Raw genomic sequence first — 14,368 nt, forward strand, 5'->3', positions numbered from 1 at the left:
ATTTACTGTTCAGGCCTGTTTTGTATGCTTTTCATACAAATCATACAAGCATGCAGTTTTATAGCAGAATGCATCATGTGCTGCACATGAGGATAAAATTAATTGATTGGATGCTGACAGTAATATAAAGCTTTTTTTTTAACTTTTTACACATTGTGTTAAAAATGTTTCACACGTTATTTAGGGGGACTTTTGTAAAATGCTAAAGTGTGTATTTAACATGTATGAACACATCATTAAGAAAGGTTTTTTTTTTTATGTGCAAGCAAATATAATTACAATTCATGTCTACGCTGAGGTCATAAACTGGGACTATAGTATAAACAAGCCAAAAAGGTTGTTACTCGTGCCTAACCTTTAAATCACTGATACAGGATTGGATTTATGTTTCCTTCACAACATATGTCCTATCGGAACTTTTTTGTTAACAAGTTTGATTTCAATGCCTCAGGGTTATAAGGAAAAATCATTAGTCTCCTCCCACAGTTTGGGAAAATAGATGGTTCATTTTTCATTTAATTATTTCCTCTTCAATTCCTCCTTGTCTGACATGTTTAACAGCACAAGATATAAAATATTGAACTCTTTGTTTACACATCCACATACTATGGCTTGAATTTAAAACATCTTAATGTGAAATGTGTTTTAAGATTGCTGTCAGTCTGGGAGTACAGCTTCTCTGTACACACTAATATTGTGGGCTCGGCTGAGTCCTGGACATGAAGTGATGAATGGAACCTGCTCCAGGTTGCGATCAATTTTTCCCCCACCTTGTTATGAGCGTATTGACTTCTGCTCCATACAGTCTGCTCAGGAGTGAGCGATGGCAGTGTGGTTCAAGACAAGGCTAAATTACTAACTGGGCAGAGTGGGTAACTGCCCCGGGGCCCCAGACCCTCAGGAGGCATCAAGGCTCCAAGTTTTGTGTCAGAAAATTAATAACCAACTATTTTGATAATTGATCGTTTAAATCATTTTTTAAGCACATTTGAACTGAAATCATAGGAGCCTTAAGGCAACACCTGCACTATATATTTGCCGGTCATGCAGAGGGGCCCTGAGTTGATAGGACTTAGTAAATAGGCCTATCTAGTTTTAACACCTTCATTATTTTAGTTTATATTATGCTTATTGGTGCATATTCCTTTACATTGTGGTTAATCAAATTACCAAATACCTCATTTTAGTCCCAGGGCCTCATATGACGTTACTTTGGTCCTGGTATGAAGGGGGTCACGAATGAAAATGAGAAGTAGTTTATTTGTTTGAGTGCGAGACAATCATTTAAATTCTCATTTGACATTTTGCTCTCTTTGTGGTTAGATTAAACTGTGTGCAGATCATAGACTGTATATTATTAACAGTCTATGGTGCAGATACAACACCCGTTTGAAGGTATTACGATCTGATATATGGCACAATACTAGTGTTCATATTGTGTAAAAAGAAGTTATGATGACTTCTGCAACATGGGAAAAGACCGAACTTCCTGACCTCTGCATCTGTCTTCCCCTGTGACGTCACACTGTTGCACGAGCGCACAGTGACAGGAAGCGCACCCGTGTTTTGCGCCATCTGCTTGCATGTCCTTTCACGTCCTCCTGCTTACGCCAAAAAAAGAAGAAAATCCAAGAACTGTACAAAGAAAGGCGCCTGTCTCGCAACTCCACGTTAAACAGTACCGTGTCCCTTTAAAAACGTCTGACAAAAAGCCCATATGATCCCCGAGCTCCAATCACCAATTCCTTCTGCAAAAGCAGCCTCTGCATTTTTGTCTGTCTGAATGCTACAGCAGCACGGGGGGGGAAAAGATTGAGGATAAGGCAAAAACTGAAGAAATGTGACAATTCAACGGTCATTTTCATGGCGAAGGGAAAACTGGTGCGAAAGGAGTTATTCTTGGACTCCTTTGAGCCTCGAAACGCTGGATCAAAATGGTAGGCTACAGAGGAGAGCGCTGCATTTTTGTTTATTTTTTGTCCCTCTTTGATCTCTTGCAAATTTGAGCTACTTAGCAGGCCGATTAAACTTAACGCACTTCTGCCTCATTGTGTATTTGTACCACCGGCTGTCATACCGTGTATTTTGTGCTTTGTATACTGAAGTTTGTAACTTGCCGACACGGCACAAGTTGGAAATTGAAGCTGCTGAAAGAATGCAATAGCTACAATAGCTACATTGATGCAGAGAAGGAGTTAAATTCTTTCATATCAGGGCGCTCCTGCAAAAGGGCTCAGGTCGTGACTGGTGCAAATGTGGACAGGATGAGTGAAACTACTTTTCTCCAACAGCCAGTGCAGATCAAGTTTGCTAGGCTTTGACATTCATGCGTAAATTAGAGATTCTCCTCAGTGTAGTAGTAGATGGCATGCCACTCTTTCTTTCTTAATCATTTCACTTAGTTGCAGGTGACACTCTGGCAGAGGTGTCTGAATAATAGGCAGCATATCAGCGTTGGGTAGTGTCGTAATACAGTTAATTGCTTATTTAATTCCAGTGTTTGACAGTCAAAGCAGTATTATTTTATCAGATAATGTTCAATTGTATGGTGGTTTTGTCCGCTGCATGAGGTCAGGTTCTTTTGATTCACTTTTACAGACTAATATCCCTCTGTGACAATGATGAAATAGCATTCTCAACCAGACTCCATGCTGTTTTGTATTCCCATTACATTATATGAAGATGCTTCTGTACAGACAGAGTGATAGAGTTATGGGAATAGAGGCAGATAGTGAGACAGACAGTCCGTTCTGTCTCCAGGGTCATATTAGGATGCCTCATTAGGAAAGCATGTGGAGCTTGATGCAGTGGTGGAGTAATCCCAGCGCGCGTTCACATCTGGAGGCTTGGGTTAATATCTGGGTCAGGTCAGCAGGGCTGGCCCTGGTGCTCTCTGGGTGGCTTCTGGTGGGTGCAAAGAGGGAGAGAGAGGTTTTGGTATGTTTTTCTGTTTGCCTTTTTTTTTGTGCACGCATGAAAGTAAGCTGCGATAGATAATGTGTAAAGTGTGCTTGGCGAATTAAATTAGTTGTTGATCAGAGATGTCTTTTTGACAGTTTTTTTTTTTTAAACATGCCCCAGATAATTTCTGCAATTACTTTGTTGACCTCAAAAGTGGATTAGTTTTTGCTCATTTAGTTTTTATCAATAGCCTCATATCCATACACTTATTAACAGATTGATTACTGAACAGGCCTACTGGGCACAGGCCCAGGGGCCAGTGGCCCTTGGACCACAGCCTCTGTATGAAGTCACTGTTAACGTTCTTGTTGGAAAGTCAATAAAATGAATACAGAAAATGTCTACAAAGAGACACAAAAAAAGAAAACAAAATGACAAGAGACACGAAAAAGTATGACTAGACTCAAAATGACTATAAAGAAACGACTACAAATGATGTGACCGATGCAGTTGCGTTTTGTGTCGTTTTGTGTCTTGCTCCTACTGTATGAAGGAGGGTTGGGGTGCCTTTTATGTGTCTATGCCCAGGGGCCCATTGTCTCATATTGAAATGATTGCTGTTGTTTTCTCTTAATTTGGTGAATTTGTGAAAATGTAACTGTCTCACTTCCATGCACACTTAAGATGTTTATACTGCACACGTTGGGCCATCTGCCACTGTTTAATTTCAGCGAGCATTGTCAGGTCCTGAGCAGCTCCTTCTCTATCTCACAGGGTGCTTTTTTACGTAACCGCCTATTCAGGGCATTCCTGCCCACCCTTGACTTTGAGGCGTCACTGTCTCTGGGTGATGAGCGAGAAAACTCTTTAGTCCTTGTGACAAGTGCAGCCATTCACGAGCCCTGGCAACAAACTCCAGCAGACATCCTCGGCCTCTGGTAGGAGGCCGCTCTCCTTGGCAACTCCGAGCATACTGTAGGTGCTGCTAATTTATGCCCCTGAGATTAAGAACAGTGGACAAGGCTGCAAAGAGAAAGGTCAACCTGGGCTTATGTAAGGTTTCTTTTCTTCTGTTGGTTAAAGTAAGTTTTGTTCCAAGTAAGTAGGGTTGATTTTACTCTTTGTATAAGTTCACATTTGTATTGTTTCTCAGCAGTGCCAGCTGCTGGCATCGGTGTCTTTTAATCTGAGAAAAACTGTTACTCTAATTTAACCCCCCATGGCACTTTTTTAAATGTCTTTGAACTCCATTATTACAGAAGACAAACAGCTTTTTCTTTTTGTAAAACTTGATATGAGGATTTCTATTAGCCTTTCATTGTCAGGAATTTGAAGATATTAAGTGAGTTTTTCTTCTAAAGTGTTCTTGTAGCTTTTAGCTGAATTCAGGTCAGAGAGAGAGAGATTTAGGAGGAGCTTCAAACAGATGGGAATGAGTTTTCATGCTGTTTTCAGAGAATTGCAAATCAGGAAAGAAGGGATCCTTTATCTGATAGTCATCACAAATATTTGTTTCACGTTCCGTTGTACACACAGTTTTTGCAAAAATGTAAACATTACATTCAGTTTTAGCTTCTGTACTTCTGTACTTAGTTGTACGAATAAAAAAATATGCATGGATCAGTTTAAAAAATATACTCTTGACTTATCCATCACAGTATTAAAAAAACAAACTAAAACTAACCACTTATTCAATTCAAAAATATACTTTTTAAAGATATAGTCAACATTTTGACAAATACACTCATTTGATTTCTTGCAGAAAGTTAGATAAGAAGATTGATACCACTGTCACGACTACATTAAAGGTGCACTATAGTTCCTGCATGGTCACTTCTATTGACGTTCCAAGTAAATTTAAAACAAAACAGAGGAAGCTCGCCCCTCCCCCCATGTTTCTGTAACTGTCATGACTAACTAACCCCCACCCCCTCCCCCAACCATCTTGTCTGTGATTGGTTTGTTGTATTTTGGTGCACAGCCTGTGCCTCTAGTGTTTGTTTGACGACCCGTGTTGTTTCTCGAAACCGAGCTTTTTCACAGTGTATTCAGGGGGCAGGCAGCTAGCGGATCAAAGAGAGATGCCTACGATTTGAGACAAAAATGAAATCTCGCTGAAACCATGCAGGAACTCATAGTACACCTTTAAACATGAAGCTACAGCTAGCAGCAGGTTAGCTTAGCATAAAGACTGGAAACAGGGAAATATGTAGCCCATCTACAACATGTCTTAAAAATCAAGCACTTGATATGTGGTTTATTTAATCCATACAAAAACCATACTATTGGGGCGACCTCTAGCTCACCCAGTAAGCGCGTGCGCCCCATGTTGGCGGAGTCCTTTGCAGCGGCCCAGCGTTCGAATCTGACCTGCGGCCCTTTGCTGTGTGTCATCCCCCATCTATCTCCCACCTTTCCTGTCTATCCACTGTCTCTCACTCTGAAATAAAAGGGGGGAAAAAGCCCCCAAAAAATAATCTATAAAATGAAAAAAAATAAATAAATAAATAAAAAAAATAAAAATATATAAAAAAAATATATATATATATATATATATATATATATATATATATATATATATATATATATATAAAATATAAAAATGGCAAATATATATCATATTCACCATTTCTTTGTCGTCCATTGATTGATTGCAGCTATGAGGAGCCGGTGCTCCTCCTCCTCTACCTCTTTGTCCTCTCTGACCTTCTCATCAAACATCAACTACACACACACACACACACACACACAAAGAGTATTGCCACACCAGAGAGATTCCTCTGATAAGGAGCTCTTTAGAGTCTTGTGTTAGCCTCTTCTCTCTGTGTGTCATGCTATGAAAGGGATGATGAAGATATCACAGTTTCATCCCATGTAATTGCCCTCGGGTATCTGCACCTGCTCGCGGCTATGCATCAGAATGATCTTTTGTCTCTAATGGATCACTTCAAAGTTGCATCTTTCTCTCTTTGTGTCATATATTTGAACAAATCAGATTCTGCCCCTCCACTGACTTGATTTTTTTCTTCTTCTTGATTATTTGCAAATTGAAATATATCGTTTGTACACCACACTTTATTGGCCACAGGTATTTGGCGTCACATCTCTTTGTTTACTGATGAATGCATGCACAGCAGGCGAGTGTGTGCACCCACCGTTGTGCACATGCGTGTGCTGCGCTGGCTTGGGAACAGTGTGTTATGACTCCAGCAGAGCGGTGGTGTGTGAAACGTTGTGTGTGTGTGGAGATGCCAGCTCCACGGGCCTCTCTCTTGGCCAGGCTTCCTGACTCAGCGCTTCCTCTCCCAGCTCATTTGCCCAGAGACAAACGTCAGTACGGACACTCTAACCTCATCGCTGCCCCATCCCCCCACCTCCAGGCAGCTCCTTTTGATTATCAAACTGCTCGTCAGAGTCATCTCCACTCCAGACGACCATCGGTTGATGTCTTTTTTTTTTAACATCTCTTCTGATTGGGCAACACACACTCACACACACTGTCCTCCCCAGCTTCACCAAAGTGATAAAACACACTGCTGTCCAGCATGTTTAAAGGACAAGCCGGGAAAAGGACTCTGCAAATCATGCAGCTGAGGCAATCCCGCTCACGCTGTCAAATTTTAATGTACTATACGTCGCCAAGATGTTGCTCATGCTGTTCTCACCCTTATTTTTGTTTGTGCATCCCAATTTCATGCCCGGGTAAACACGTATCAGTTGTAGATTGACTTGTCACCTGTGGTTGCATTAACATATAGATGGAAATGTATTTAAATCTAATAGTAAAAGCTGGTGGAGAGCTCCAATAGGGCAAGGCTGGGGCAAGTCCACAGTGCTGGATTAGAACAGGAGAGATTGGATGTCTAGGATTAGAGCGGCACTAATGCTGATAATATTGTCCTTATTAATTGCAGCCAGCAGTGAATGCTGTGGTTAAGAAAGTTAAATGTTTTAATAGGCTGAGGGGAATAAAATAATTAGCTAAAGTAGTGGAAAGGGGAAACTGCATAACAGCAGCTCATTTTAAACTAATTTAGGATTTGCTGTTTGCTATCTGAAATTGTCCTGCTGTACATTTTACCTGAAATAATATTCAGTTTTTGTGTGTGTTGAAGCAGTTCCGTTTGTCAAATAGAGTTCTTTTGACTTTTTAATTTTTTTATACTGGCAAACTATCACCAATAACTTTGATTATTGATTACTTAACAGGTTATTTTCTCGATTAAAATCCTGGAATTTAGCGTCACACTTGTATAATGTTTGGGGATTAAATCAGCTATAGTCTATATTTTCATAACAATGAATGGATCAAATGACTGTGTAACGTGAAAGGCTCTGAGTGATGAACACAGAGAATTATCCCAAGACTCTGCAGCTCCCCTGAGCTCTACAGAGGTCTGTTGCATCTTCTTACAGCCCACAACTCACAGTTTTGGTTCCCTCTCACTGCTCTGTTTATAGGAAAAAATGTCTTAAAACCACTGCATCCACCTGCAGAGCACCAAACAGCTGACAAACATGGTAAACATTGTGGAGTATTTATCAGTTAAAGAGCCAGATATTTAGGTAATACTGTAGGTATGTTTAGTATATACCACAAAGTATTTGTGTGTTTATCTTAAATTCTGTCATAATACATCTTTTTGATTATTTACAAGGGTTGATTTCCCACCAATTTGAAAGACATGCACCACTAATTTCCCAGATTATATAATCCCATATCCTAGTATCACAAGGTGTAACTATCCACCTTAATACCGTTATTATCTGATGAACAGTGCCATCCCAGTGAGTATTAAACTCCACTTTAATGTGGCTGTGTGTGTATGTGACTGTGCGTGACCTCAGCAGTGAGCATGCTGCCACCCGCCGCTGTGGCTCCCCCCTTTAGTCATTGAACATTGATTTTTATTAGCATTTTTTTATCATAGTGCTATAATGATCACCACAGGGCTTGTTAAAAGTGAGACCTTGTCACTTGTGCTATTACCGGTCTGGCTCGTCTATGAAAGAGCAACATGTTTGATAACAGGATATTGTGAGTCCAGCCACATTTAGATCCTCTCTATGCATGCATCAGCAGGGTCATCACATGTGCCAGATCTTTCATTTTCTGTTTACTGACGTGGGAACAAATGTGTGATTATGATGCAGGTACACACGTATGGGCGGTCAGTGTTGCAGATGTGCGGCTGGGTGTGCTTGTGCGTCTGCTACTGTATATGCTACTTCTACCTCAAGGTCAGTGCTGGGGCTCTGTGCTGATTGGATTTAGAGAGGAGAGGAGGGAGTGCAGACTGCAGACAGGAGAAATCTTCCACTAGAAACACAGACGGATTATGAGACAATAGCACAGACATATAAAAGGCCCCCCCAGACTAAAAGACTAAAAGGTTGTTCTGCGTCTCGTTGTGGTCATTTAGCATCTCTTTGTAGTCGTTTAGTTCATCTTTGAGGTGATTTTGCTTCTTTTTTGAGTCATATTGCATCTCTTTGTAGTCATTTTGTCTCTCTCTGTGGATGTTTGTCTCTTTGTGTTCATTTTGCCTCTCTTTTATTGTTGTTTTGCATCTCTCTGGCCGTGATTGCATCTCTTTGCAGTCATTTTGCATCTCTTTGTGGCCTTTCTGCGTCTCTTTGTAGTAGTTTTGTGTCTCTTTGATGTCCCTTTGTCATTTGATTTGCCTCTCCGACAGAAAATGTTGACCGTCGCTCTGCAGTAAACCGAGGCCCTGGCCCAGGGGACCCGTGAGACCTTGGGCCCCTGGATTTGTACCCAATAGGCCTGTTCAGTAATCCATCCATGACGAGACATAAACACTGAAAGCAGGGAGACAACTTCGCATACCACTCTTCGTCCATGCCAGACTTGCCCAGCCTGTATCCTAGACCAGATAACACCTCGAGGATTAAGCCACGATTCTCACCCAGAGAACCAGAATTCACTTCTCTGACTCGGCTTCTCTGGAACAAAACCTGTCTGCCGTTTGGCGTCAGCAGCAGGGAAGGTCTGGTGAGCACACAGAGGACACCGTGTCAGTCATTACCCTGATGACTTTTTAATGGCGGTCTGATTGGACTCTGCCAGAAATGACATGCCCTTGTCTGTTTGGTTGTGTTCACGCGTGACCTGATCCATATCCCGCCACGTAAAAGCACTCTGTGACGATTCTGTGAAGCCAAACTTGCTGTAACTGGGTGATCTCTCTGTGGAGAGTTTGTATTCGGGCCTGTCATGCTTTGCTCTCATCTGCACTGATGATGACTCAGGGATGTGTGTGTGTGTGTGTGTGTGTGTGTGTGTGTGTGTGTGTGTGTGTGTGTGTGTGTGTGTGTGTGTGTGTGTGTGTGTGTGTGTGTGTGTGTGTGTGTGTGTGTGTGTGTGTGTGTGTGTGTGTGTGTGTGTGTGTGTGTGTGTGTGTGTGTGTGTGTGTGTGTGTTCTACCGTCTCCATGCCAGTGAGTGAGATGAGGCCTGACACGGTGCCCACTCTCCTTCCTCCGGGTGTCAGTCACGCTGAGCCCTGCTCCGGGCCCTTCAGCAGGAGGCCTCGCTGTGAAGAGGGCTGCTGAGTGTGCTCTTTACTGTAAGTTGTAGTGACCAGTGGGTGGAAGTGGCAGAGCCCCTGACCCCCACCTCCCCGCTGGGTGACAAGAGGGGCCCACGTATGAGCTCATGAGATTGCTGTCTTCACGACTGTGGATGGTTGGGTGATCTCTTTTTGTTTTCGAAGTAGAGAGACTTCACTGTGCATTTGGACGTTTTGACATTTGGCTGGTAGCAGGATTGCACTTGTTTGTGAAGTAATTAAAGGAGAATGTTGTGGCCTGAATTAAATTTGTAGTAGTTAGATTGAGTTGAAAGAACTGCTTTGCAATAAATAATCATTTGAATAAACTCATTGTTTCAGTTCTATTCTAAAAGAACGATAAAAGCAACTTTTGATACTTGAATTTAGTGCTAAAACCGTTGATGGACTAAAAAATGAATAAACAAAAAATGTGATAATCACATAAAAGTCATTTATCAAGCAATGCTAAAATGCTAAAACATTTTCTGGTTCCAGTTTCTACAAAGGATTGATCTGCTGCTTTTGTTCCTGCTTTAAATCATTGTGAATTGAATATCTTTCTGTTTGGGACTGTTGGTTGCTATTGATTGATTGATTGATTGATTGATTGATTTTATTTGACCATTTTGTTATACGATACAATACAGCTTTGCACCATACATTTAAAAAAAAAAATCAAACAAAGTGCACAATAACACAATAAAGCCCTGGGGCTTATTTCCATACTACTAAGATTGGCATCTGAGCCATTTTTTCAGTGCCTGCTTAAAACCTCTAAACTTCTGACCACCTTTAGATTTCCTGGCAACCTGTTCCACCGGCTTGTTGCTACATACAAAAAGGACTCCTAAATTACTCTTAACCCCTTGACGCCTGAATTTATTTACAATTATATAAACAAAATATTATGTGTGTTTCTGGCTCCAAGTTGATGCTAAATTAAGTTGAGATTGTTAATTTGTCTATAGCATATGGAATAGATATAAATTTAGGTATGATGCAAATTAGCGACAACAGGCATTATGGTAAAATTCTTTACAAAATGGTAAAATTAATAAAACACAGTAGATTTCATTCATGTCACAAAGTTGTTAGAACTTCTAAACTGTAATTGACAAATACATGGATCTTGACAACGGCATGAAAGAAAACACTCTCCTACTCCCTAACATTGACAGTAGTTTATTTAGGGTTAGGGGTAGGGTTAGGTGTAGGGGTAGGATTAGGTGTAGGGGTAGGGTTAGGGGTAGGGTTAGGGTTAATTTTGCTTATGTGAAACGGATATATCTCCCACTCCGACCGGTCCTACGAGAAACCAGTGCATGCAAAAGGTTCCTAGGTATGTATCGCATGTAAACAAACCGGCATTGGGGGGAATACACCCACGCTATCTTGCCTGCAGTCGGATGGAAGGGGTTTGATGCAAATTAGCGACAGTCGGCGTTAAGGGGTTAACTCTAGGAGGTACAAAATCAGTAAAGCTGCCCCTGGTGGAGTAGCTGTGAACATCTCTCACTCTGTTAAAATAATTGATTAAATATTTGGGGACAGCCCCATGCACAGTCCTATGTACCATGCACAGGTGAATCTGAGAGACTTGATCTTCTACTTGTAACCGCCCAATAATGTCAAGATGAGATCTCATGGGGAGGTTCAGAATAATCCTTATAACCTTATTTTGAGCAGTCTGAAGCCTATGTTTCAGGTGCTTTAAGTCACCATTGTACCATGAGCAGCATGCATAGTCAAAACAAGGCTGAATTAGAGTTAACATCGCTTTCTTGTCCAGAAACCTTGAGATTCTGGCCAAGAAACGTACTCTTTGATTTACCTTGGTAAGTACCTTTTGCGCTTGGCCCACTCTGGGAAATTGTGATGTGCATTTCTCACAATTTTTCGGACATCTTGCAGACAAAACCATGAATTGACTAATCAGATAAATAATCAAGAGAATAATAATAAATAAATAAATAAATAATCCTCTCTACTTGAATGAGGTCTAGTCTTGATGACGGTTTACTTGCTATCACATGGAGTTTTGGTCATAACAGGTGGTGGTATATGGGGATGAACCTCCATCTCCATGACAACTGAGCAAACAACATGCACTAATGAGATGTGGCTGTAAGCTCTGGGGAAAAAACAAGTGGTTGGACCTTTGTGATTCTATTGGTTTTGTCAAATAATAATAATAGATTAGTGCTGGACAAAATGGTAGACATCATTAATTTGGACAACAATAAGAAAATGACATAATTGCAATATGATTTCACAGAAAATTACCATACATCCATCCATCCATCCATCCATCTTCGTCCGCTTATCCGGTGTCGGGTCGCGGGGGGAGCAGCTCCAGCAGGGGACCCCAAACTTCCCTTTCCCGAGCAACATTAACCAGCTCCGACTGGGGGATCCCGAGGCGTTCCCAGGCCAGGTTGGAGATATAATCCCTCCACCTAGTCCTGGGTCTTCCCCGAGGCCTCCTCCCAGCTGGACGTGCCTGGAACACCTCCCTAGGGAGGCGCCCAGGGGGCATCCTTACCAGATGCCCGAACCACCTCAACTGGCTCCTTTCGACGCAAAGGAGCAGCGGCTCTACTCCGAGCTCCTCACGGATGACTGAGCTTCTCACCCTATCTCTAAGGGAGACGCCAGCCACCCTCCTGAGGAAACCCATTTCGCCGCTTGTACCCTGGATCTCATTCTTTCGGTCATGACCCAGCCTTCATGACCATAGGTGAGGGTAGGAACGAAAACTGACCGGTAGATCGAGAGCTTTGCCTTCTGGCTCAGCTCTCTTTTTTCACAACGGTGCGATAGATTGAATGCAATACCGCACCCGCTGCGCCCGATTCTCCGACCAATCTCCCGCTCCATTGTCCCCTCACTCGCGAACAAAACCCCAAGGTACTTGAACTCCTTCACTTGGGGTAAGGACTCATTCCCTACCTGGAGAAGGCATTCCATCGGTTTCCTGCTGAGAACCATGGCCTCCGATTTAGAGGTGCTGATCCTCATCCCAACCGCTTCACACTCGGTTGCGAACCGATCCAGTGAGTGCTGAAGGTCGCAGGCCGATGATGCCATCAGGACCACATCATCTGCAAAGAGCAGCGATGAGATCCCCAGCCCACCAAACTGCAACCCCTCCCCACCCCGACTACGCCTCGATATCCTGTCCATAAATATTACAAACAGGATTGGTGACAAAGCGCAGCCCTGGCGGAGGCCAACCCTCACCTGAAACGAGTCCGACTTACTACCGAGAACCCGGACACAGCTCTCACTTTGGTCATACAGAGATTGGATGGCCCTGAGTAGAGACCCCCTCACCCCATACTCCCGCAGCACCTCCCACAGTATCTCCCGGGGACCCGGTCATACGCCTTCTCCAAATCCACAAAACACATGTAGACCGGTTGGGCATACTCCCAGGCTCCCTCCAGGATCCTTTGAGAGTGAAGAGCTGGTCCGTTGTTCCACGACCAGGACGGAATCCGCATTGTTCCTCCTCAACCCGAGGTTCGACTATCGGCCGAACCCTCCTTTCCAGCACCTTGGAGTAGACTTTACCAGGGAGGCTGAGAAGTGTGATACCCCTATAATTGGCACACACCCTCTGGTCCCCCTTTTTAAAAAGAGGAACCACCACCCCAGTCTGCCACTCCTTTGGCACCGTCCCAGACTTCCACGCAATGTTGAAGAGGCGTGTCAACCAGGACAGCCCCTCCACACCCAGAGCCTTGAGCATTTCTGGACGGATCTCATCAATCCCGGGGCTTTGCCACTGTGTAGTTGTTTGACTACATCAGTGACTTCCGCCTGGGAAATCGGCGACAATCCCCGTTATCCTCCAGCTCTGCCTCTAACATAGAGGGCGTATTAGTCGGATTCAGGAGTTCCTCAAAGTGCTCCTTCCACCGCCCTATTACCTCCTCAGTGGAGGTCAACAGTGTCCCATCCTTACTGTACACAGCTTGGATGGTTCCCCCTTCCCCTCCTGAGGTGGCGAACAGTTTTCCAGAAACACTTTGGTGCCGACCGAAAGTCCTTCTCCATGTCTTCTCCAAACTTCTCCCACACCCGCTGCTTTGCCTCTTTCACGGCAGAGGCTGCAGCCCTTCGGGCCCTTCGGTACCCTGCAACCGCCTCCGGAGTCCTCCGAGATAACATATCCCGGAAGGACTCCTTCTTCAGTCGGACGGCTTCCCTGACCACTGGTGTCCACCACGGTGTTCGTGGGTTACCGCCCCTTGAGGCACCTAAGATCCTAAGACCACAGCTCCTCGCCGCAGCTTCAGCAATGGAAACTTTGAACATTGTCCACTCGGGTTCAATGCCCCCAGCCTCCACAGGGATGCACGAAAAGCTCCGCCCGGAGGTGTGAGTTGAAAGTCTGTCGGACAGGGGCCTCCTCCAGACGTTCCCAATTTACCCGCACTACACGTTTGGGCTTACCAGGTCTGTCCAGAGTCTTCCCCACCCCTGACCCAACTCACCACCAGATGGTGATCGGTTGACAGCTCTGCCCCTCTCTTCACCCGAGTGTCCAAAACATACGGCCTCAGATCAGATGAAACGATTATGAAATCGATCATTGACCTTGGCCCTAGGGTGCTCTGGTACCAGGTACACTTATGAGCATCCCTATGTTCGAACATGGTGTTCGTTATAGACAATCCATGACTAGCACAGAAGTCCAACAACAAACAACCACTCTGGTTTAGATCAGGGAGGCCGTTCCTCCCAATCACGCCTCCAGGTGTCTCCATCATTGCCCACGTGTGCGTTGAAGTCCCCCAGCAGAACAATGGAGTCCCCCACTGGAGCCCCATGCAGGACTCCAGTCAAGGTCTCCAAGAAGGCCGAATACTCCGAACTCCTGTTTGGTGCATA

General features: G+C 43.7%; 1 protein-coding gene across 1 annotated transcript in view; it reads left to right on the forward strand.

The window, feature by feature from the left end:
- Positions 1 to 1,527: 1,527 nt before the first annotated feature.
- The window catches only part of zbtb47b (zinc finger and BTB domain containing 47b), a 31,875-nt gene continuing 19,034 nt past the window's right edge, over positions 1,528 to 14,368 (forward strand). The window contains exon 1 of the mRNA XM_028569315.1: positions 1,528 to 1,937. Coding sequence (XP_028425116.1) covers positions 1,935 to 1,937 — 3 coding nt within the window. The 5' untranslated portion in view covers positions 1,528 to 1,934. The remainder of the gene's footprint in view (positions 1,938 to 14,368) is intronic.

The sequence above is a fragment of the Perca flavescens genome, chromosome 22 (genome assembly GCF_004354835.1).
Source record: "Perca flavescens isolate YP-PL-M2 chromosome 22, PFLA_1.0, whole genome shotgun sequence".
Lineage (NCBI taxonomy): Eukaryota > Metazoa > Chordata > Actinopteri > Perciformes > Percidae > Perca > Perca flavescens.